General features: G+C 35.9%; 1 protein-coding gene across 8 annotated transcripts; it reads right to left on the bottom strand.

The window, feature by feature from the left end:
* Positions 1-500: 500 nt before the first annotated feature.
* LOC108067947 (early estrogen-induced gene 1 protein) lies at positions 501-24236 on the bottom strand. Of its 8 annotated transcripts, none has more exons than XM_070217037.1 (10): positions 24052-24236; positions 23371-23438; positions 9175-9631; positions 8804-9115; positions 8517-8746; positions 7570-7853; positions 7422-7504; positions 4101-5345; positions 848-1053; positions 501-789 (listed from the first exon to the last, which is right to left on the bottom strand). In XM_070217037.1, the coding sequence occupies exons 3-10, from the start codon at positions 9348-9350 to the stop codon at positions 671-673; spliced, it is 2655 nt and encodes an 884-aa protein (XP_070073138.1). In that variant the 5' UTR covers positions 9351-9631; positions 23371-23438; positions 24052-24236; the 3' UTR covers positions 501-670. The 8 variants fall into 8 exon arrangements, with proteins under 8 accessions (XP_070073138.1, XP_070073165.1, XP_070073176.1 ...); XM_070217064.1 differs by having other exon boundaries at positions 23371-23435; XM_070217075.1 differs by lacking the exon at positions 23371-23438.
* Positions 24237-24288: the final 52 nt, after the last annotated feature.

The following is a 24288-nucleotide window of genomic DNA, read 5'->3' as shown; positions in this document are numbered from 1 at the left end:
TTCGATAACTATTACAATACGGGCTTATAATTTTGAAGCTTTGCAATTACTATGGCGTATAACATCATGTGTTTCGAACCCTTTGTAATTTAGATTATGTAGAAAATTTGCATTTTGTTTCGATTACTTTTTCTGAATATATATTTTAATGCCTGAGGCTGGACATATTGATGGAAGCAAAATTCAAAATCATTATTTGAAAATTAGAATTAAAATTTTTCTCATCTATATTATTTTGCTGTGATTTATTTTTCATGCATATGTATATAAAGTGCAGTTCTACGAAGTTCATTTTTGGTTTTCCTAATTATTAGCGGTTGTTTACCTGATCCACAACACTTGCCAAAACACCTTGACATGTTACTAAAGAACAAGTTGACAGCAATATTGTCCGACTGTTACTTTTGAACATATCTATGAAATACATGCATATTTGTTTATGATCATATATACGTATAGCTAGTTAATTACATCCATAGTAGTGTAGTTTCGACATGACATACATTTATATACTCATATATAGCGTATTTTTATTCTCACTTTAGTTTGCAAGTAAACATGTTTGCATTGCCTAAACTATTTCGATTAGTTCGATACTCTTTCTGTTTTTTTACTCGATCAGTAAGTCTTCTAATTCATTTTAAAAAACAGTTGTGAGTCCCGTACACTACTATCTCCTATCCTGCATGACAACCTGTTTTAGGGCACCCGCTCGAACGCTTGACTTAACCTCGTGTCCGCCCAGGGAGGCGGTTCCGTCGCGAGCGATGTACAACTGAAGACCAGAGGCTAAAGAAGAGAAAGTGGTTAGCGGATACACATTATGCATTTGCCTTAAACAACTCACTTTCTGCGGATTCTTCCAGCTGATCCAACTTTGTGTCCTTCAAAATCTCATCAATTAACGAGTCTGGATTGACCCGTGTCTCCTCCACTCGGTCGGACACACGTGGGCCGTCATCGAGCGCACCTTTTTTGCGCTTCTCACCGCTGCTTTTCGTCCGATCTAGAGATCCTGTTTCACTTATAACTAACGAACCGGAACTGGGATTCCTGAAGGAAAGATATAAGCAAATTAAAATTCGTTGTTATCAATCTTTAAACACATTTAGTTATCTAATTACTAAACAATTTGTATGTGATTTATAAGTGCAATATGAGTAAAACAATTGCAAGAGAAACCAGACAACGGAAACGCAGGCAATAACGAGGCAGAACAATACAAAGTTGAGGCATTTCGCCTCCATAACATTCCAACAAAACACTGAGCTTTTTAATTTATGAAATGAGTAAGGTGATTACGGTTTGTGCAAAGTTTAAAAATAAATTAAATTGCTAAGAAAACGGCATTATTAATTTTATAAGTATCCAAAAGATTTTAATTTTTTTTAATTAAATTGAACAAATTTGTTATCATTAAAAATTATTACTTTTTACAATTTAATAAACAAAATTAAACAATTATATAAATTATAAGATATTTAAAAATAAATTTATAAATTAAAAACGTTACGTTATAGTCGAGTGCCTCGACTATAAGATACCCGTTACTCAAATAAGGGCGATTGTGGGCGTGGCAATCTTGTGCGTAAAAATCTCTAGAATTTTCTCGGAATATCATAACATTTAAGCTTTCGTAGTTTTCGAAATCTCAGCGTTCATACGGACAGACAGACAGACATGGTTAGATGGCCTCCACGAGAATAAATACTTTTAAGGCGACGAATACAATACGCTAACTCTACGAGTAACGGGTATAATAATTACGCAATGAACATAAAAAACTTATAGCTAAGACAGACTGGCAGTAGAAAATAAAGCTCAGGATATCCTCCTTTATGAGGAACAATTTCGAAGTAAAATTATATTAATTCGATTTGATTTCAGCAGAAAGTAGGAATGACCTGATTTTTCTATACATTTTAAAATAACTTTTTATAACAAATTAAAATGTAAAACAAGAAGAATTGCTATAATTACGCAAGACAATAATTAAAAATAAGAAACCAATGTGTGAACTTCAAGTCAACCCACATCATTGTGATGCTAGGGCGGCGAATGATTTGGGTGGTGGCCAGCGGCGAAAGAGTTGCCCCAGAAACGGACATAGTGGTGGCCGATGCCAGTGCAGATGCCTCGGCGGCAGCTGCCGATGTGGAGAGCAGTAGCGAGGCGGCTGATGGATTGGAGCGTATGCTACAGGCGTCCGTGGGACTGGCGGCCATTGAACTGAGGGCATCGCCGGACATGACATTGCCCAACCGCGAACTGCTCCCATGGCCATTGGGCGATCCCACTGTCATCTGCTGTTGCTGCGTTTGCTGTGTGGCTGCGTCTACTGTGTCCTGACCACTTCCCGAATTACACTGGAAGGTAATGACTGCTCCACTGCTGCTGCTGTTGCTGCCATTCGACGAGGAGGCCGAATGGTTTGAGTGAATACTAGCCAGAGTTCCGCAAGGCGACGAATTGGATCCGACAATATAAGAATTAGTTGAGGCGACACCCGCATGCTGCTGCTGCTTGTTGGTGCTGCTGCTGACTGCACCCATGTTGCTGCTGTTGGTTGTCCCATTGCCGTCAAAGAGTCGACGAGGAACTCCACTAAAGCTTCTGAATGAACGCGCCGTTAAATGCGAATATATGTTTTAGACACAGAACATCACAAACGTATTAAGTATACACGGATAGTAAATAAAAACTTTCAAAATATTCAAACACAATTGAAAAGAAAATAAAAATCCAACAAATGCGGTACTTTTATATTTTCCCTAGAAGTAGCAAATGATTTGAGTTTATGCGATTTATATATGATAAAAGCGTTTGTTTTCGGTAATCGATGTAATCGTGTGTGTATAGTGTGGAAATTCATGTTTTCATCACGACTTTATAACCATAATGTAAAAGTAAAAATATACATTTGGATTTCCATTGTTTTATAAAGTCTACAAAGGATTTAGTCTTATTCAAATAGCAATATAATAGAAAAAAACATACAAAAACTAAACTGTTTAAATCATAAATATTAAAATATATAATTATGATTTCAAAAGTCCTCTTGGAATTCCAAGATGCATTGGCGAACACAGCTAATATTAACGATATCCCTTCTGAGTGAACAATTCGAAAAGAGGGATTTTAGGTAAATAAACAATTGCCAATCTCATTTTTTTCAACCCATTATCTATCAACGACGTATTCAATCATTTTATTGGTTTATTGAAATTGTTAATTTTTTCTTTGATTCAAAAATTCTGTAAAGAACTTATCAGTTTTAGAAAATCTTTTACGACAAAAAAAAAAAGAAATAAAGTCCCAAACGTTGTATAGCTATATATATATATAGTATACCTTTGTTATCTATCTATCTATCTAAACTGTCTAAAAAAAAGTGGACTAATTTGTTCATTTTCAATGGACTAGCTATAATGTTTAAGTGCAGTTCCAATTTATAAACAAAGAAAATAAATTAATTACAGACATTAACGAAAATGTTACAGTCCGCCTGACTTTTGTATATGAAATAAGATTTTAATATATTTTACTACTATTTGTTAGAAAAAGAAGGAATTAAATTAGACGTATTACAGTATTGGGTATGGCTGGATTATATCATTAATATTGTGTGAGGTAGTAATAAAGAACCGTCGCAAAAGCTTGCTCAATAAATACTGTACAACTCGCATTTGCGATAACGATTTAACCTTCATAACCAGCTTACATCTATCTTTAAAAAGTAGTAAAACCATCTCAATAAAAAACCAAAAATGATTAGTATGAACTTGAACAAAAACAAAACAAAGGCCAAACAAACGAGTAACGAAAAACGGTTGAAAAATGTTAAATGGAAATGATAACGGCAGTGTGGGGTAGTGGACCAATACCAAGGACCAATACTAACTCTAGGACTAGGACGCGAAAGCGGAGTCTTAAGATACACATTTTGGGACACAGTAGAACAGTATAACAGTAACGAGATGGGTTTAACAAGTAATGAGTATTAACCCTACGCTTTCTAGTTTTAGATATATCGAGTTATTTATAGGAATCTTCAAGGAATTTCATTCCCGACTTGTTTTTTTAAACATAACGCGACGCACCTCATTAGCTCGTAGGCAGCATTTGTGGAATGTGGCCGCACGACGAAGGAATCCTGAGAGGCCAGGGGTGTCGAAGAGGTTCCATTCGGAATATTGCGTCGATAGGCTGCTCGCTGGAAGGGCGTGCGCGACATGAAGGATACCGAGGTGCTGAACGACTCCGCCGGTGAGTCCACCACGTCGTAGGTGAGCAGGCGATTCACATAGCTGCTGCCCAGCATCGGCTTCTCGGCAGACTGGACAAGACGTGGAAAATTCGGTTTTCGTTCGGTGGTTGGAGTGAGAAAGGGATCCGGCTCGATGCGCTCGCTCACAATATCGGGTATCGTGCCCATCGATCGCATCTTCTGAATGGGATAATGCAGTGACTCTCGCGGACTCTCGTTGCCATCCTGACCGATGAATTTCGCGTTGCCGACTTTGATGTGATGATTGGTCTGGTGGTGGCTCAAATGCTTTACATACAGTTTCGCCGCCGACCCGTTCGATGTGGTGGAGTTCTTGCGCAACTGGTGGTGCTGCTGAAAGCGGATCCGCTCCTCCAGCGACTGTTCGTGCATGCGCTGAAATTCTTCGCGAACCGCCTGCTCAGCGTACTCGTCGAAACAGAGATTGTTCAGCGATTTCATCTTGGGTATCTGGGCATGTTCGGCCAGCTGCTTGAGGCGACGCGGGGAGTTACGATCCAGCTCCATGGAGGCCTTGTGAAAGTCCATCTCCAGAATGGACAAGTTCTCCATCGACTTGATCTTGGCCACCCGAGGAGTATGGAAGTTTTCCTCCAACCCGGAGTCATTGTCGGCCGAATCCTCGTTGGGATACTCATCTGTGTCGCTCGCCTCTCCACTGTCGTAATATTGCGTGGCATGGGACGGAGATCCGGCACTGCGGTAGGTTGAGCTGGGCGTAGCACCACCGCCAGCTGCCAGTGGATGGAACAGGGGAGCACCAAGTTCTGCCATCGGCGTGCGGAACTCCTCGAAGGTCAACGTCTCAGAGGTGCTCATGGTAGAGTTTGGGGTCTGGTAGAGCTGTTCCTCGCTTACATATTCAACTGTGGTGCTGAGTGTAAAGTGTGTGTGAACATGATCGCTTTTGTGGACCACGGGTACACTGCGGTGTTGTTGCGGCTGCTGCTCTTGACCCTTTTGCCCGTGATGTCGACCGTGAGGTATATTCAATTTCATGGCATTAATTGCTTTTTGATTGAGTCTATTAAGTAAAGAAACGGATTTTCTAAAGCGACTGTAGTTGGTTGGTATAGTTTTGCATCGCAGGCAGTCGTTTATATTGAAATCGAATTGAAATGGTGTTATTGGAGAATTGGTTTGGCAGTTGGTTAGTTGGCCATATACCCCATTTGTTATATACAAAAACATAATTTTAGTTTAAAAAAGAAAGAAAGACAAAATTAATTTTAAAAAATTTAGCAATAAATTAGTATAACTTAAGCATAGAATGGGTGAAATAATTAAACTAACGTAAAATATAAAAGGTACCGTAAGACCAATTAAAACACAAAGACAATTAGTTTTAGTATTTATGTGACCTTAACCAGATTTAAAAAATACATTTTAACCCCCACCTATATAAGCATACTCAAGTGTTAGTTTATAAATCTTATTTAGGAAATTTGAATGGCCTCGACAAAATACTTTCCTGACCTCATGCTAAGCTTTTGCACAATCATAAAAACGCCAAAAGACAAAAAGCCAGAATTGACCTTAAAAAACGAAACTTCCACAAAAGGCGGCAAGGGCAAAAGACCAATGCGCAGGCCTCAAGCCGCCAGTTTGTTGATGAAGTCATCAGATTCATATTTAAGCGAACAGGTCTCAACAATTTATCATATTGTCCCACTGCCGCCCCCAGAAATGTACCCCCTGTAATCCTTGCCAGCATGCATTTTTGAATGCAAGCCAACATGCAATCTCGCAAGTTTATAGAAACATAGGACCCCGATCTTGAACAGGGTCGACCTTAAAAATAAAACTTTGTTAATTTAATATCCGCCCAGCATCTGCATTTGGTATTAATTTTTCTTACATAATTTAAGAAACCGCAAGGTATCTAAATTTTGACTTTAATTTATGACTTTAGTTTATTTTATGAGCTAGCCCCAACCTGTACAATTTACTAATTTAAGAATTTTGTTTCGTTTAACAGATATTTTTAGCGATACCTTATTAAGGGCTAATAGAAAATTTTGTACTTCATAGGCATACATAAAATTACTTAAAAGTATGTTTTAACTAAAGATTAAAGATTTACGACAATATTAGGGCTTTAAGTAACAACATTATATTATCAAAACAAATAAAATACAAAATATAGATGTAAAATAAATTCGTTTTAAAATATATAATTATTAAATATAAAATAAGCATAGTTATTAGCTCTAACTTAAAAGGTTTTCTTTGTGAATGTATAAGTATTTGATTGTTAAAGTAGTTGATAAAATATTCAATTAGTATAGTTGAAGACAAGCAGTGATTATATTATTCAAGTTAGGTCAGACTGGTCGCGAAAAATATTATGTTTATACCCGTTACTCGTAGAGTAAAAGGGTATATTGTATTCGTGCAAAAGTATGTAACAGGTAGAAGGAAGCGTTTCCGACCCCATAAAGTATATATATTCTTGATCAGGATCACTAGCCGAGTCGATCTAGCCATGTCCGTCTGTCCGTCTGTCCGTCTGTCTGTCTGTCTGTCTGTCTGTCCGTCTGTCCGTATGAACGCTGAGATCTCGGAAACTAGAAAAGCTAGAAGATTGACATTTTGCATGCAGATTCTAGGAGTTCCTACGCAGCGCAAGTTTGTTTCAAAAGGGTGCCACGCCCCCTCTAACGCCCACAATCGCATATATACGATTTTAAAAATTTCAATATTTTGGAAAAGTAAAAATGCAGTTTTATTGTGTTTATCAATACCTATCGAAATGTAGAAGAAATTTTTTAAATCGGACCATTCGTTAAAAAGTTACGGCGGATCAAAGTTTTTCTCCATCTCTTTCGCACTCCCTTTAGCTGAGTAACGGGTATCTGATAGTCGGGGCACCCGACTATAGCGTTCTCTCTTGTTTTGTTTAGTGTATTCGTGTTAGCAGTTTAGACACAATTTAATAATGTTGAAAGGGCTTTAGCATATATAACGCAAGTAGAGACTTGAGCATTATAGTAGAGCAATTGTTATTTGAAGTATGTATGGTATCGCTTACACAAATCTTGGGCCAAATATTACAAAATTAATATTACAAGAATATAAATTAAAATGTTTTTAAAGAATAAAAGATTTACTCAAATCTTTGTTTTCGACTTACCTAGCATGTCCTGAGTCACCCTCGGAACTTTGCCTTGAATGTTGACTGTGCGAAAAACTACTATAACCCGAACCTTTTGACATCTGAATTAGGAGAGGCGAAGAACATTATGTATTTGTCAGTTTAGGTGCCTCAACGACGGACTTACTTGACTAGTATTACTGGAATTTCTTGAATGTCCCATTTCTATAAGGGTGGCGTTGCCGCCTCCAGAAAACCCGACTCCACTTCCTGTGGTTCCGTAGTTGTTGCTGCCAATGATCCCCAGCCCCGGGAGCGGCTGGGTCACAGGAGTAATGGCATAAGCAGCGGCGACATGTTGCTGAAGGTTATCCGTGGTCAGCGTTACTCCCGATTCGGAGGACTCCGACAATCCGGAGTCCGTCACAATAGCTGCGATTAAAGCCTGGTTATCGATATCTGCAAGTATTGCTAATGAAAGAACGCTGGTTATAATTTGCGATTACACAAATAAAAAGAACGTAGCGGTGAAATCGATATGCGCATGGTAAATTTATGGTTATGCAAATGCATATAGTTTTTACCATGCAATACTGGTAAAATTGATATTAAATAATATCAGTTTGCCGAAATCTCTGATATTCTCTAACTTCAAAATAAAGGGCATAGGAGAAAGACGCATTCGAAATACGAACTGTATACAGTAAAATATTTATAGAGATAGCAATTGGAATTTTGGAATTTAAATGAAATTGGAATTTTTCGCAATTAAGATTATACTTTTTTTACTCAATTCATCCTTTACTTTCAATTCATACTTATCTATAATTACACAGTTTACCATATTTCTGCCCTATGTTTAATTACAATTATACTCGGAAATAATAAGCACACACAAAAAAATTTGCTTGGTAAAATTGACCAACAAAGATAGTTACGTAACTATTTAAATAGCTACGTGTATTTTGTTTTTGCTTTGGGTTTGTGTCTTTGCTAATTGTGTGTATTTTGTTGTTGTGAAATGACTATTTACTTAGTAGAATTGACAATTTTGCTGGTTGGGGCCTGTTTGACAATTATTACAGTTGATTTTACCAAGTTTTTTTTTTGTGTGCACAAACACATTTTACTCACCCTCCTCTTTTGTGGTGGAGACTGGACGCGTTCCGGGCAGCGACTGATTGCTGGGAACGCCGCCCAAGGTGGCCCCACTTCCGCCCAAGGGTATGGCCGACCCACCGCTCCCGCTGCCAATGCTGGGCATCGCGGTGGCCGTCGGAGTTTGTAAGCCCACTCCAGTGGCTGCATTAGACAGATCGTCCATTGAAGGCTTGCTCTGCTTGCTCTTCAGGTTTGGCGTGGGTCTGAAAGGCCAAAAAAATATTAAATAATAGTACAACGATTTGTACTGCATTACTTACGCCTTAAAGAGAATATCACCGCTGAGCATGTGCATCTTGATGCTTACTCGCAACATGGAGTTGTCCAGGCGATGCCTCGAGTCATAGCCCTCTAGGAGAAAACGACGGGAAGTGAGGCCGGCGCCGGCGAATTCGGCAAGATTGAGGTCGATAAAACCCAGCTTATAGTAACTTCGTCCGCCCTTCATTTCTTTGCGTATCGAAATACGCAGGTGGCAGGGATCTAGAACGCCGGTCGACGCATTCGCGCTCATTTTGCAGGGAAACTCAAAGCTGCGGTTCCATTCCACTCGATGGTTGCGCACCTCCTCGCTGAAGCAAAAGATATCCATTACTATTTAGTGAGTCTTGAGTATTTAATGTGATCTTACCGACTACTGTACTCCTGAAAGGATCCTCCGTCGAGCAATCGTATCTTGGCAAACAGGACCTCATTGACCAGCGCCACCTCGACTAAATCCTGCAGCTGCACTTCAACATTGAACTTGTACTTCTTCTTTTTCATCATAAAGGCCATGCCAGGGGCGCTAGGCCCGAGAAGTGTCATTAATTTCTGTCCAACAATCCGGATTCTATCGCCGTCCTACCGCAAAATGGATAGAAAGTCTCCAGCGGTTCTGCAGCACCGCCTGAACCTCGCCTTTGATGGGTTTTATACGGTTCTGGAATCTTTCAGCTTATCCTCTTAATAGTTATGGATCCCTTTAGTTTGTTGATAGCTTTTATATGTTTTTTCGTGGGCTGTTTACTTTACTGCCATTTTTTCCGTGACGGTGCCCCGCGAGCAGGAGGTATTGGTTAAGGTCCGGTTAAATTCAACACTCACAGCTGAAAGTAAAATAAGCAGAAGACAACCAAGGGGTTACAAAAGAGTTTGGGAGAATGTGTGAGGTAAAAATTTATATATCTTAAAACATAGTCAGTTTGAATAGAAAATCATTACCAATGAGACATTTCCGAGATGTACATAATAACACCAAAAAAAAATGGGAATATCGAACTTTTGAAACTTTTTTTTTTCATAGAAATCAAGATTTGAGAGAAAAGTCCGAAAGTTATACCTACAATTTTCTAAATTAATAAACTAACTGGCTCCAAACCACCACCAAATTGGGGAAGAATAAAAATATGATCATTGCAAAAACAACTATATTAATTTTAATTGACCTTTACCTTGCATCATCCACATACACACAGTCAAAAACATTTAGCGGACAAGGTGTCTATTTATTAACAATGACGTATGCATATAGTTCAATAGGCAAACAGCGAATGTTTGAAATTAGCCAAATACGCAAATAATAGTTCTTATTTCAACTAGTTCCTCAATTGGCCCCTCACAATTGTTTGCAGGTTCAAAATAGATATATAAATAAACCCATAAATAATATCGAAACAAATTAAGAACTTTTTTTTGATTTAACAAAAATCGATTCGATTTTTTTCGTTAAAAAAAAACTGTATCTTAAAAACCTTTAATAAATCGATCACAAACGATCAAATATATGGCTTTGTTCTGGGTGTACTATTTATACTTTACACTGTACATGTGAAAGGTACAACTGCAATATAAACACAAACAGCCAGCTCTGTTCGATAAAAGGCGCGATGCGCACAATGACTTTATTGGGCTCGACGATACTCGATGATGTAGGCCATCGCGATGAAAACAATAATCTCCTTAATTCCATATAGTAATATTTTTTTGGATTTAAATATGTTTCGATTCTCGTTTAAAATGATAAAATACCCATTCAAATATTTTTACAGACAAAATACCAGCTGCAGTTTTATGAGCTATATAAAAAAGCAAACGCCAAAGACAGCTGACAATTGAAACTCGGTGATGACCTCATTGAAGCAATGTGAAAATTTGGCACACTTATTCCTGATAGGAACCGGGGAGCCGGATGTGACATTGACTTAATATTTTATGAACGCCTCTGCTATATATACATATAACTTAATGTATTTGTCATCTTCACACAAATGTGATTTGTCTAGACTATACATACATATTTTGAATTTAGAGTTTATTTGTTCTCAACTGAGATCTATTGTCTCAGCCACGTCGAGTATAATTGCACATACAACTATAACAAACACTGATCTACAACATTTTTTTAAGTTTCGAAAATAAACGTCAAACTTAAGTCACAGAAATAAATTAGGTATACCTAACAAAAAATAATTTGAAATAGATTTTAGCCACTTACGATATTTACTTTCAGAACAATAACCTCAGCATGTTGCACAGTGTAGCATGCGGCGTGAATTTCCACAAATGTTTACCGTTCAGAACTACACTTATCTAATAGGTACATTCAAATGACGGCATGCCATTAGATATATGTACAATGTACATATAGATAGAGATTGCGAGAAAACGTCATCGTCAATTGCTTCCGCTGAACAAATTTGTGACGAGACTCGTTACGTATTTCCCATGGCTTTGAATGGAAGCAGAATAAGGAATATTTTGGAATTTCCATACTAATACAACATTACTATACAAAAAATAACAGAACATTCATTTTAATCGTTATCAATAATTTCCATAATGATTATTATGAATCATATGGTGGGGTTGATTTTAAAATTTATATTAACTTAATATATTATAATATATTATTAAGGCGTAATTATTACGGCCCAAACTTTCAATTTGTTTACCTCCTACAACTAAGTAACAGGGTAAGATCCGTGTCGAGATAGTCTTTTATTCTAGTTCCGTCAATGATAACCTAAAAAACCATTTGCACTCAAGTCTGTGGTGCCAGATTGTAGGTTGAACCTATCAATAAACACAAAAATAAAACAAAAGAATTCCTATCAGTCCTTAACCAAGTTCGGGGGCAACGGGTGCACAGTCACCGAACTTTATCAGTTGTTCAGGGTAAACAACAAAACTAGCCTAATCTAAAGTTTAGATGAGCACACACCTAATAAATGTAACCAAAAATATGGTTTTCCAATATGAATTGTTTATTGTCGCTTGACTGCAAAGCAAATTACATGGCAAAATAATCTTCCGATGCAATGAAAGCATCTTTAAAACAGCGGCCTCTCATGGAGGATTATCCAATATGAAGATCTACCTATAAGTGACAATAAAACTCATTCGCAATTTAAATATCCATTTCCTTTTTTACTTTTGCAGACGCTGGTCAGCTCTGTACGTGACTCAAAATGCAAATTAAAATGCTGCTCTCTTTTTTCTTGGTTTCATTTTCTTTTTAATTTCTATCAAAAACCCCGGAACACGTCTGTAATTTAATGAGATACTTCTCTTGAAAGGCAGGCGGTGATTTTAATGCTTCTTCTGTACTCAGTCCAGAGCAACTGAATATAATGAATTCTAGGCGAGCGTGGGGACATACGTGAGAGAAGTATTTGAAAAAAGAATATTTCTGAGCCTTCTTTATGCACCCGGATGGACTTAGTGTTTTTTTTTAATTTTTAAAGAATAATGCCTTTTTTCTAAAAGGAATTTACCAAAGCATGTTCTCGAGAAAAACACTTTTAACGTTATCACTATGGACGGCAGTCCATGTAGTGACGAAGCGCACCAGGAGAGTGTGCGAAGGCGACTACTATTATATAGCCGCAAAATTGAAAATCTGCTGTGATAGTCCGATCGTAATGAGTAATACACCAATCGAAAGGTATTGCAAAAACTTAAAGGATTGCATACCAAGACCTCAAGAAAATCAATTGGTTTGGGAGAGAGAGAGGTGAAAGTGATAAAGTGAAAATTTCGAATTTTTGAGCTGTTGGGGCCGGTGGGGATAAATGCCCCCTCGCAATGTTTTAGTTGTAATCCTTTTAAAAATACCCGTCGAATGAGGGGTCATTTGTCAAAATTCGACGATCCGTTTAAAAGTTATAGCCAAAATAAGATTTTCTTCTTCTTCCCAAAATGAAAATTTAATTCTGTTTGTCAGTTTGTCAGTTTGTCCAAAATATGTTTTTTAAGTTCTGAAAACTTGATATGACGTTCATCACATCGATATAAAAAACTTTTGTTCTACCACTTTTGGAAAAACCCGCTAGTTTAGCGGGAAAACAGCTATAAATAGCTAAAATTCGGAAAGCCGTAACTTCTATACTACTAAAGCTACAGACTTGTGCTGCATCTCGTTTGAAAGGTATTTTTAAATGCTATAAACGCCCTCTATCTGCAATTTGTGTAAATGTAATAGTTAAAAAGATATGAACAAAAGAATTTTTTTTTAAACTTTCTTTTTAGCTTTTTTTAAATTTTCTCAAAAACGGCTCTAACGATTTTCCTTACAACTTTAAACTGTATAGCCCTTGAGATTCCTTAAATTTTGGTATATATCATGTTACTGTAAAAAATCACATTTAAAAGTTATTAAGAAACGACAATGGCCACTTTTGCCAGCTCAGAACAACTAACGCTTCCTGAGTGTTGAATTTTGTGCGTGGGTATCAAAACTGTATATTAGGGTCATGAAATCAGTTAATTTGCATTTAACAGTTCCATATAGGAATCTTTTGTTCTACGACTTTTGGAAAAAGCCGCTACTTTAGCGGGAAAAAAGCTAAAAATGGCTAAATTTCGTTAGTTTGTAAGTTCTACACTACTAAAGGTACAGACATGTGCCATACCTCGTTTAAAAGGTATTTTGAAATACTTAAACACCTTTTTAACTTAATTTGTTTAAATACAATGGCTTACAAATTATGATTGACCAATTTAAATTTTAATGTATATATTAGCTCCTATGAGAGCAAATGTAAACAAAAAAAAACTTCTGATATCAAATAAGAACACCTCTTAACGAGGTAAAAAACTAGTGACGATCGCACCTTCAACATACAAAAGTTCTGATATCAACATTTGTGACCAAAAATTATTACACTCGTCATTAAATAGACTTTCTAATATTTTCTCATTCGGCACGCTGCAATAGAAAATGCCTGTGAAGGGAAAAAGGCTGGAATAGTTTGCTAGGGCGGGCCGAATGAGAAAATATTAGAAAGTCTATTTAATGACGAGTGTAATAATTTTTGGTCACAAATGTTGATATCAGAACTTTTGTATGTTGAAGGTGCGATCGTCACTAGTTTTTTACCTCGTTAAGAGGTGTTCTTATTTGATTTTGTTTAGTATTACGCAAACAGAAACCTCCTATATCTCGAGAACCACTTCAGATAACGATTTGTTGAAAGTATAAAATAGAAAATTAAAAAAAAAATCAAATTTTTCATCGCATTAGACGGGAATCCCCCTAAAAGTAGCTCAAGTTGATTTATAAAATGAAGCAACAATAAATGGTGAAAATACAGTTTTGAGTATTGTTGGTCTTTGTTTTTGCCATTAACGCAAATATGTTAAGAAGATTTGTATATATTAGATATTTATTAAAATCAGGGCTGTGAACCCATATTATTTTTGCATGGGTTCGGTTCGGGGTTCAAACCTAATCGACAGATAATGTTCCGGAGCAGGGTTCAGGTTCGAACCAGGGTTCAAAAAAAGAAATTTTCTTTTAATGAAATAATAAAGTCAACATTTATTTCCATGTATTTTAATTGAAATATGTACCATAACATTAAGACTTATAAGTAAAGTTACAAGATTTGTGATTTATAATGTGTTTACCAGTTAAGGCAAAAAGTATACTCTTTGATTTAATCATGTAATTTTAATGTGGGCTTACTGCGAAAAGTTTTGGAAGATGATAGTTATATATTATTAGATTGTTTGCGTTAGATGCAGTCATTGCATAGACAAAATATTTGCGCATTTTTATTTCCCTTAGTAAATAAACTCTATTTTAATATGACCAGAAAGCCCCCCACAATGTTGAATAAAAAACACGAACACACAATATAAATTTTTCGTGAACCGAACCGAATATAAAAAAAAAGTTCCGGTTCGGTTCCGGTTCAATTATAAAAAAATTCGGCGCTCCGGTTTACGGTTCGGTTCGTTATCTAAAAACAAGTGAACCACTCCGGTTCGGAGTGGTTCAGCTCCGGAATGGTTCACAGCCCTGATTAAAATAACAGTGTAGATTGTAATATGAGCAATGATCCAAAGAGGACAACTGCGGTCACAAAACAAAGGTAGCCTCAATAAATATATTTTTTAAAACTACTTTCCAGATGTTGTACTACAGAAGTATTTTATGAACTTCAATCTAGACGGCTTATTCTAAATAAGTAGGATTCCTTTTGTGTGTATTGAATGTATCACGCGTCTGTTTACTAACTCCGGTCACATCGATGATGAAGTCATTTTTTCTGACAGTCAATGACTCTCATTGGAACAACCGCGTGCAAGGTATGAAATGCAAATGTACATATGTACAGTGTAGATTGTACACATATATTTTAAGTTTTTTCATCTGTCCTATCTCCACCTTACTCCCTCCTTCTTTATACAACTGCTGGGAACGCTACTGAACTGAATACTTTACGTTTGAATAAACTTCATGTATTTGTCAAGCTTATCCGAATTACGGAGATCAGATAAAAATGTAATTACGATCGCATTTTGTTCCCCTTTCTTTTGTTATATAAAATATGTATGCTACTCCAAAAAAATGAAATGCAACTATAAAAATAAGAAGCAAATTTCATTTTTCGAAAGAAGATCCAAGTTTTAAAATTATTTTTTTTAGCAGTCTTTAATAATCCTACCAAACGCTAGTTTAATATTTTTTAAACTGCTCTGAAAAACTCCTGATTATAGTTCCAGTTAATCCATGTCACCCATGTTGCATTGCATTAACTTAAATTGTTTGTGGTTTTCGGACGTTTCTAGATTGATTCGAATTCAGTAGAATAGGCTTTGTGAGAGCAAGCTTCACACATTTGCACGAATACAATATACCCCTCGACGAGTACCGTATATAACAACGTATACTATACGTTTGTGTATATTATTACCATTGCGAGTTGAATCCGTAACTTGACAACAGCAACGACACCAAATGCGATAAATTCTAATTGTGCCACGAGGCAGCCTCCAAAACGACAGAGAGGAAGGGTACATTGGTCGGGCAGCATTTCATTGAAAGTTGAATAAGCGACCGCGCACATGCCTAATCTCAGCTCAGTCTAGATGACTTTGCTAGACTAGCCGGCACTTAAACCGATTTACAGTCGCCTTTCTTGACACACAATCGTTATTTGCCTCACGCTCCCCATCTTGTTGCTCGTCTGTGACGTGACAAGTTACTACATTTTCCAATAGTTATACCTCCCTATAATAGTTATATATTTTATATTATAATATTACTCCTAATATAAAAGTGTATATTGTATTTGGGTAGAAGGAAGAGTTTCCGATCCTATTAAGTATATATTAAGATTCTCGATCAGGATAACTAACCTGGTCGATCTAGCTTTTGTTTTCCTAGCAATACACCGTTACGAAAGTCTATTACAGTTGTTACGTTGAACTTTATCAAACGAATTCAATTTATTTAACCATCGCTAACTTGCACTTGAAAATGGTGAACGTAAACAAAGATAAAGCGCAACACAAAAAAACTACAAAAACACCTGAACACACACAGACATAAATACACGGCAATATAAATATAAATGTAGAGCCCTTAACCGATAACAAATATTACCATAAAAATGCTTTATTTTTATGAGTAAATGCAATAACGACACTTTAATACACTTACAAAAACAAATAATTACAATAAATACAAATTTTACTTGCAGGGTGACTTTCTGAAGTCTGAAGCTACAATAGCACGCTTATAAAAAAATCAGAAATAATGTTAATTAATGAATTCTGGCTTTCTAGTTGTAAGGTGATTTTCTACTTGAAAATAATCCAGAGAACTTTCCAAAGTAGGTACTTTTTGTGGCTTAAAAACAACTAAACCCATTGTAGCGGAAATGGTACCTTGAACCTTTAAATTCAACAGAGTCCAATCATAATGTTGTGGGGATCTCTACTTTTTAAGTTACAATGCATTTTACAAATGTCAATCCTGTGTTTTTTTTTGTTTTTTTTTTTTCAAAAAAGAAAACAGAAAACAAGAAACTAGACACTTGCCATTAAAGCTAAGTCAGCTATAAGACTCGTAAGATTTTCATAAAAATAAACTGATTTCGTATAAAATGTCAAAACCATAAAAAAAAATATGTCAGTTCAGCAAATATTTGCAATTGCAATTAATAAGGCCAATCAATATTAACAAAAGTGATGTTGGAAAAATTGACACAGAAAAAATCTGATGAAGAAGGAGAGGAAAGAAAATAAACACTGTGGGACATTTCAAAATGAGAAATAATAAAAGAAAATAAAAAGATTGTGGACAATTGACAGCCTCGAAAAGAGCCCGGTGTTAATTATGTGAAATTGTAAATCTCTGAACCGAAACCAAATGCGAAAAAAACCAGAAAAAGTGGAAGAAAAAAGAGATAAAAAGACGCATATTGTTGAGTAAAAAACTAACTATAAATAAGGTCAATTGTTTAAAATAGCATTTCATGTTAGGGGAGGAAGTATATTAAAATCAATTTTTTAATTTATACCTATTAATCGTACAGTAATGAGTGTAAACGTGCCGAACAGACATCTATATCCCATTTGTAGCTTTTATTTGAGAAGTTTATAATGTATGGTAATATACACTCAAAAAAATATATTACATATTTTTTTTGTAAAAAGTAAAAAACATTTTTTTTTTCTTTAACTTTTCTACTCTGCAATCGACCAATACCAAATCGTCAAGTTCAAACCGTGGAAGTGAAATTTATTTATTAATTTGTTTTTAATTTTTGTTCGGAAATGGGACTTTTCCACGATAGACAATTGAAATTGCCAACTGACAATGACAAAAATGTGAAAAACAAAAACGTATCGCAACTTGCAGTCGAGCAGCAATTGCAACAGCAGCCGAAATACACTCTTCGGTTTTTTGGAAGGTGACCCGGTGTGATGGGGACACCATATGGCTGAATGAATTTGGGGGCAACAGCAATGGTAGGGAATTTCCACCAACCGGTTCGGTTTGTCAGGGAAAGGGAAACCAAAAAATAAGGTAAGGGTGTTCTTCAAAATTTTAAGAAGTTTAGTGAGCTTTATAAACGTATTAGTTCATTTGAACTAGCAGTTTTGTAAGCAACATTTTCCAAATTCAAATTAAAATATTTGTCAAACAGGAAATGGTTGCTCCAACCAAAATTATCATAATCAGAAACATACTACCACATATTGTTTGGTGTTGTTGCCTCGATTTGTAGGCTACGCTTGAAAAACAAACTATTGGGCAATAGGAATTAAATAACCTTCAAAGCAGATGGACAATGAAACAGAAAGGGCTCCGGTTAGTAATTGCCACAACAAACCATAAGCTAAGAAAGATATAATACGGAACGTGTTTAAAGTCAGAAAATCAAATTTTCAGATTTTCTTGCACTGACGGAAAAGTTGTATTCAAATTCGGTTTTTGGAGTCTTAAAGTTTATTATTTATCGATTTTAAGTGCCTTATGGGTGTCGCGACTCTGGGAAAACGGCCTTTCCGAATGCAAAAGTGTAAAAGAATATTTTGTTGGCCTAATCAATTACCTTGTCGCTGAACGAAGGAATTTGGAAAATGTTAATAACAGCGGAAATGGCGCAGTGTGCTTCCTGCCCACAGTAGTATATACTTTTTTTTCATAAAATAAACTTTTGTCAATCTTCCCTTTGAAAATATTCCATTCGGAGTATCTTAAATCAATAAATCTTTATAGGTACACCAAAAATAAGTAAACATAATTAACAATTCCTATCTAAACATATCGCAAGGTCATCTTATCGATATCTTTTTGCACTTAAAACATTTAGTCAGCTCTTCCAAGAAAGTCACTTTATGATCCTGTGTACCCAGTTAAGATAAGATAAGTTTGGACACAAAAATAATAACCAGCGCTAAAAGCTTGAAATCAAACAATGACAATAAAATGGTAGTAATAACCAGACAAGCGCGCCGGTCAAAAGAATGCAGGGGCGTAGACAGACATTGACAGGGGTTAATTGATAACTGCTTTTCAAAAAAGACAAAAAAAACGAATTTTTCCTACTTTAAGATCCTTTTCCAAGGGATCCATTGGCAAATGGCAAATTTAGCGAGAATCATTTTTTCTGTAACACAGTGTAATTAATACAAACTAACAAACTGAAGCGACCTTGACTTATAAAAATGTGCAATACAACTTCGAATATTTTATAAAGCACCATAAAAGAGAAAACTAAACAACCTAAATATGCAAATTTTCTTTAAATTATTCGTTAAAAATTGATAATAATAAAAAACCATCCATATATTTCATGCTAAAACTAAGCGTATACCTTCAACATAATTAGAGCAAGACAAAAAAAAACCGAAACGTGTTTTCAGTTTTAGCGAGTGCAAAAGCACTAAAAAGCGAGAAACAATGAATGTGATTTCGAATTTTAAATCACATACAAAAAGCTTGTGTGAAAGAGAATAAGGGAATAGCAGACCATGGGACTTAAAAGGCAAATAGATACCGATGAAAAAATCACAGTCACAGTAAATAATATACATATTTTATGAATTAAAAGCACTACAATTTTGAAATTGTGGGTTGCATTTGTTATATTTTTTTTAAGATACGCTTTCTGATCTATATAATTATAATATTTATTTTTAGCCAGCAGGCTATCTCGATCGCTTGCTATTTTTCCATATGTTGACATTTCCTATCTTTATTTGCATATATGTTGTTAAAAATATCTCTGGCGGAACTCACCCACTCCGCAATATTCATTGGAACTCCAGGGAATGACTCATTGCAAGTAATTTATATGGTAATATTAAAGAAAATGGCTTGGTTTTTTACTTTGAATATTAATATTTTAATAATAATTCTTCAGACAATTTTTTCTCTCCTAAGGAAATGAATCCACAACAACAACGTTGTGTTGATCACAATTTCTAACTAATCGCAAATATTACTACCTTATATTACATACATACCGACAAATACAATATACCCAGTATTCAGTGAATATAAAATATTTTTTTTATAAGTAGCAACAAAAAAGATTTTATTCCAGTCTTAAACTGTCGCATTATAACTACATATCCAATAAAAGAAAATCGTTACCAGACTCTTTTTTAAGTTCGCCAAACCTTTTGAGAAGGAAAAGTACGAAAATACAATTTAGCCGCATATGATGTAAACTTTGAGGTGGATTATCCAACGTAACGTAACAAAACCAGGGTCGAAAAAAAATGTTGACCTACAAACCAAATAATTGATTTTAACGAACCCCAAAAACGAATCCATTCCACCTTACGAACATCCCCCACTAACACCTTCCCAATTTTCATTTTATAATTTGCATGTCAAGCTCCGAAAGTTGATATACCTGTCCAAGGGGTACGAGCGATTCCTGGAAGCAAACGAGGCGTGTCGCCCACAGGTGAATACAGGTGAATGTATGAATGGTACCCGCCTCTGTCAGTCCTCCAGCCCGATGATCCCCCTCTATCCGGTTAGACCCACTTCGTAGTGGAAAGGCTCATTTGACGCGTGGACGGCGCACGATAGCCAAACAAACTGAACTAAAATGCTGTTTAAACATCACAAAGTTGTAGAAAATCAATAAGCTGCTCTTGTTGTTGGGTTTGCCATCGTTTGAGTGTGATGTTTGGGGTGGTTTGTCGTCCTCTGTGATGGCAAGGAAATGGCAAGTGACTTGTTTTGCCTTTAAGGCAGCGCAAAGCAAAATCATTAAATGTAGCATTCATACGGAAGTCGGAAACACTTTTCCACATGCTAGCCAAAGATGATGCAAGTTGCTTTGAGGCGTTCATAATGGGGATGATGATGGGCCACGATTACTGGGTCTGCTGATAAGGAAAGGCTGTGAAGGAGGAGACGGAAGGATAGCGTGCAGTAGGGCACGAAAATAATGTACTTTGAACAGATTCAGTTACCATAAGTGAAAGCTTAAACTAAGAAATCCAATCACAATTCATTTCACATAATGGTTTAAGATAAAAGACGGGTAAGCACTAATATGTACTAGTTAAGCAGACCCAATAAAATGTAACAGTAATGGTTTAAGTAGAAACATATAGAACTGAATTTTCGCTCAGAGTAAATTGTTTTATCTTTGTAGCTTAGCTACTACATAAATTATATTCAAAAGCACGTTGTGCGCTAGTACCAATTGGGAATTATAAATGGGATAAAGCCCAAGACAAAAACGCGACATTAGGTAAGCACAAGGCCCAACAAACAATTTTCAAGGTTTAAAACTAATATTTTTTTAAATTTTTTTGTAAAACTAATTTTTGTCGTTAATAACACAGGAACACAAAATTAAACTTCATGAAATTTCCACGAACCATTTAATTAGATCAATAAATTTCATTGTGTGTTCAAAAATCAAATTCTTATCCGCAGTAAGTGTACATACGAAATAATAAGATTGCCCCCTCATTTCGAAGTTTATTTTGGTTTATATTATCATTTCACATGAAAAAGGCAAATACCTGTTTTCTTTATATGTATATAAAAGTGCAAAAAAAGGAAAACAAAGAAAAGAAAGCAAATCTCGTGCAAGTTAAAACCAAAAATATGTATCTCTATTATAAGTACATTATAATTCTCTTTTCCTCTCTGTATATCGCTCATGTTTTTTCAAGTCTCTTTCAGAGACTGTCGAAAAAAAGAGCTTTGAACTTGAATTTCATAGACCATGTAGACAAAACTACACGAGTGCGGTGTTTATGGTGCAAAATTATACGAATTCTTGAGTACTAGAGTGGTATGCGTAAGTGAATACACACAATCTTAATAGGTTTGTATAAAATAATTGCATAGACATAGTAGTGGTATAAGACATATAGTTTGTAGATGTACTCCGGAAGAAGAATGATTATTTGGTTTGCTTTCCATCTTCCTTGCGACATTCAAATCGCCAAATGTTGTCGGACTGGTTCCGCAAGCTCTGGCTCGCATGTCTCTCTTACTCCCCTTCTCATTCTATGTATCTCCCTAACTAGCCCTGGGAATTGGGTTGCTCCGAGTGCTTCGAAGCCCCTTTCATTAGATGAAAACCAGAGAAATAATGCTGAAACTTTTGGACACATGTGTACTATATCTATATCGGTTACTGTTATTCTCGTGTGCGATTCGAGCGTTTCAGTGCAAAATAATTAAGCTACAAATTTGCTGGAGGAGACCATAGAAAAATATACGGGAAAAATATATCTACTGTGAAGAGTTTCAATGGACTGAAGAGAACTGATAAAAAAAATGTCTCACACAGAAAAACAGAACAACCCTACTACCAATCAATTTTGGGAGGTGATTTAAGATTAATATATTGTCCTGAATAGTACAATTTTTTACCTCCACGAGTTATATACATATAAATGCGCTAAAACACTTCCTATGCTTCAGTAGATAAAATACAGATTATCTAAGCCACAGAATTACCCATCTTTCTCGTTCTGCGCCCACATGCAAGTGAAAAATTTGAATTTAATTGAATGCATCCTCATTAGAGAAGCAGACGAAATCATTTGTGAACGAGCAATTCAGGGCTGCCCTCCCCTGTTTAACCTCATTGCCGCTGATTTGATTTGATTATAACAAACATTTTTCGCACCCGACAGCTGTTTAGACTGCGAAATTGAAATTCCGCAATTGGATTGCCCATTTGAAGCTCCGATGCCCAGCCAAGGCCCCAGGCGAGGCGTCCCGACTACCAAAATCCGAGAGCATACCTAAAGCGATGAAGCCTTTCTGAGCTTCCTTCACGGTACTCTGCTATTTTTAGACAACTGGTTCACCGAACATATTTTACGGGCTGTAGCGCGAGGTTTATGTGCTTCTCATTGCTAATATCCCGCTGGATTTGTTTTCAGATTTGGAAGATTCGGAATTTTATCTTGAGAAGATATAGATACATTAAAATTTTAAATACAAAATACATACTGAGGAACAATTTAACTTTTTTGGGGTGTCCAGTTTTTTGATATTTTATAAAAAGTAAATAAATAAAGTAGGTATCTCGCATAATCTATCTTTCTTTCATGTTTTTATCACTAAATCACTACTAAACTTTTGATAAAAATCAAAAAAGTCTGTCAAAATATTAAGAATTTAACCGAATTCATTGTTTTTTTATTAATTATCATTATTTATATATTATCAATTTTAAAAAAAGCTAGCGAATTTTTTTGTTTTTCTTTTTGTACTGATTTGATGGATTATTTTTTGCTTAATAATCACTGATCATAAATACGTCTATTGTAAAAAATATATTAGTGATCATGTTGTTTTGCTTTTCAGCCAACGGCAAACAAATTTAAAAAATAAAAATTGTTTTTTTTTTTAATTTTTTATTTTGTTATATTATTACTTAAAACTGTAAGTTCTGAATAACAACAAGAAAACAAGTAATCAAACTTTAAATCTGTTTCATCTAATTCTTTCGAAAAATGCTTGGAATGCACTAATGATGAATCCAAAAAAAGCGTTACTATCACGAGCACATAGATAGTATGCTTGCATTATAATTATCCAAATCGGACTTACCTCAGAACGAATAAGCCGCACACTGAAAGTGTTTGCTTGGTGGGCGTCAACGTTGAGATTGCAAGCTGCTGATTATACAGTGGAGACACAAAGGGGAAATCATTTTTAAAAATACACCTTCTGCACTTGTCGCAAACAAATTAAGAACTTCAATGCGATAAAACAGATATATCACAATAAAATCGAACAAGGTGGCAGCACCAATACAGCGGCAGCAGCACACCAATACAAATGCGAGTGCTCCCCAAAGGGCGTCGCACGTCGTGATTGTGGATGTTTCTGTTTTGGAAAATATCTACTTTTGTCGTTTCCCCTAGCTGCTCGGGGTTTTACAATAATTAAAATATAACTTAGCAACTGAGTACAACGGATGCAATTGCGAGACACTCGCTTTTGTTGATGTAGTCGCTGGTTTTTCCACTTCCACTTTGTCAAGAACAGAGGAAAGAGAGAGGGAGAAGCAAAAAAAAGAGATGAATACCCCCCGCACACAGATATTAAATTCGTTTTTCAGCTCTGTGAATTAGCGAAATTCGTTTAAAACAATGCATCTGTATAAATTGTATGGCTCACTGCTTTGGCAACACTTTTTTTCATTATTTTTTTTACATTTTTCTGGTGAAAAGGCTCACACACACACGCACACCAACACTAAACACGCACTCAAACGACGCTGCTTACCAAAGACAGCTACAACAACAACAACGACTCGCTTTGTTCGCGTTTAATTTTGCAAACTCCAGGCGCTGGTAACAATTTTATTAGCTCGAATCAACGGGCAGAATTACTATGTATATTTTTTTTCACTTGTTTAATTGGCAGCAGTATTGCGATGATGCGCCACCCACGACCGAACCAGTGTGACCACAGCTGAACAGTGTGACCGCTGCGGAATCGTTTTTAAATACCAAGTCACGA

This window comes from Drosophila takahashii, chromosome 2L, assembly GCF_030179915.1.
Source record: "Drosophila takahashii strain IR98-3 E-12201 chromosome 2L, DtakHiC1v2, whole genome shotgun sequence".
NCBI classification, from domain to species: Eukaryota; Metazoa; Arthropoda; class Insecta; order Diptera; family Drosophilidae; genus Drosophila; species Drosophila takahashii.
The sequence above is the reverse complement of the archived record's forward strand: the minus strand, read 5'-3'. Positions and strand labels throughout refer to the sequence as shown.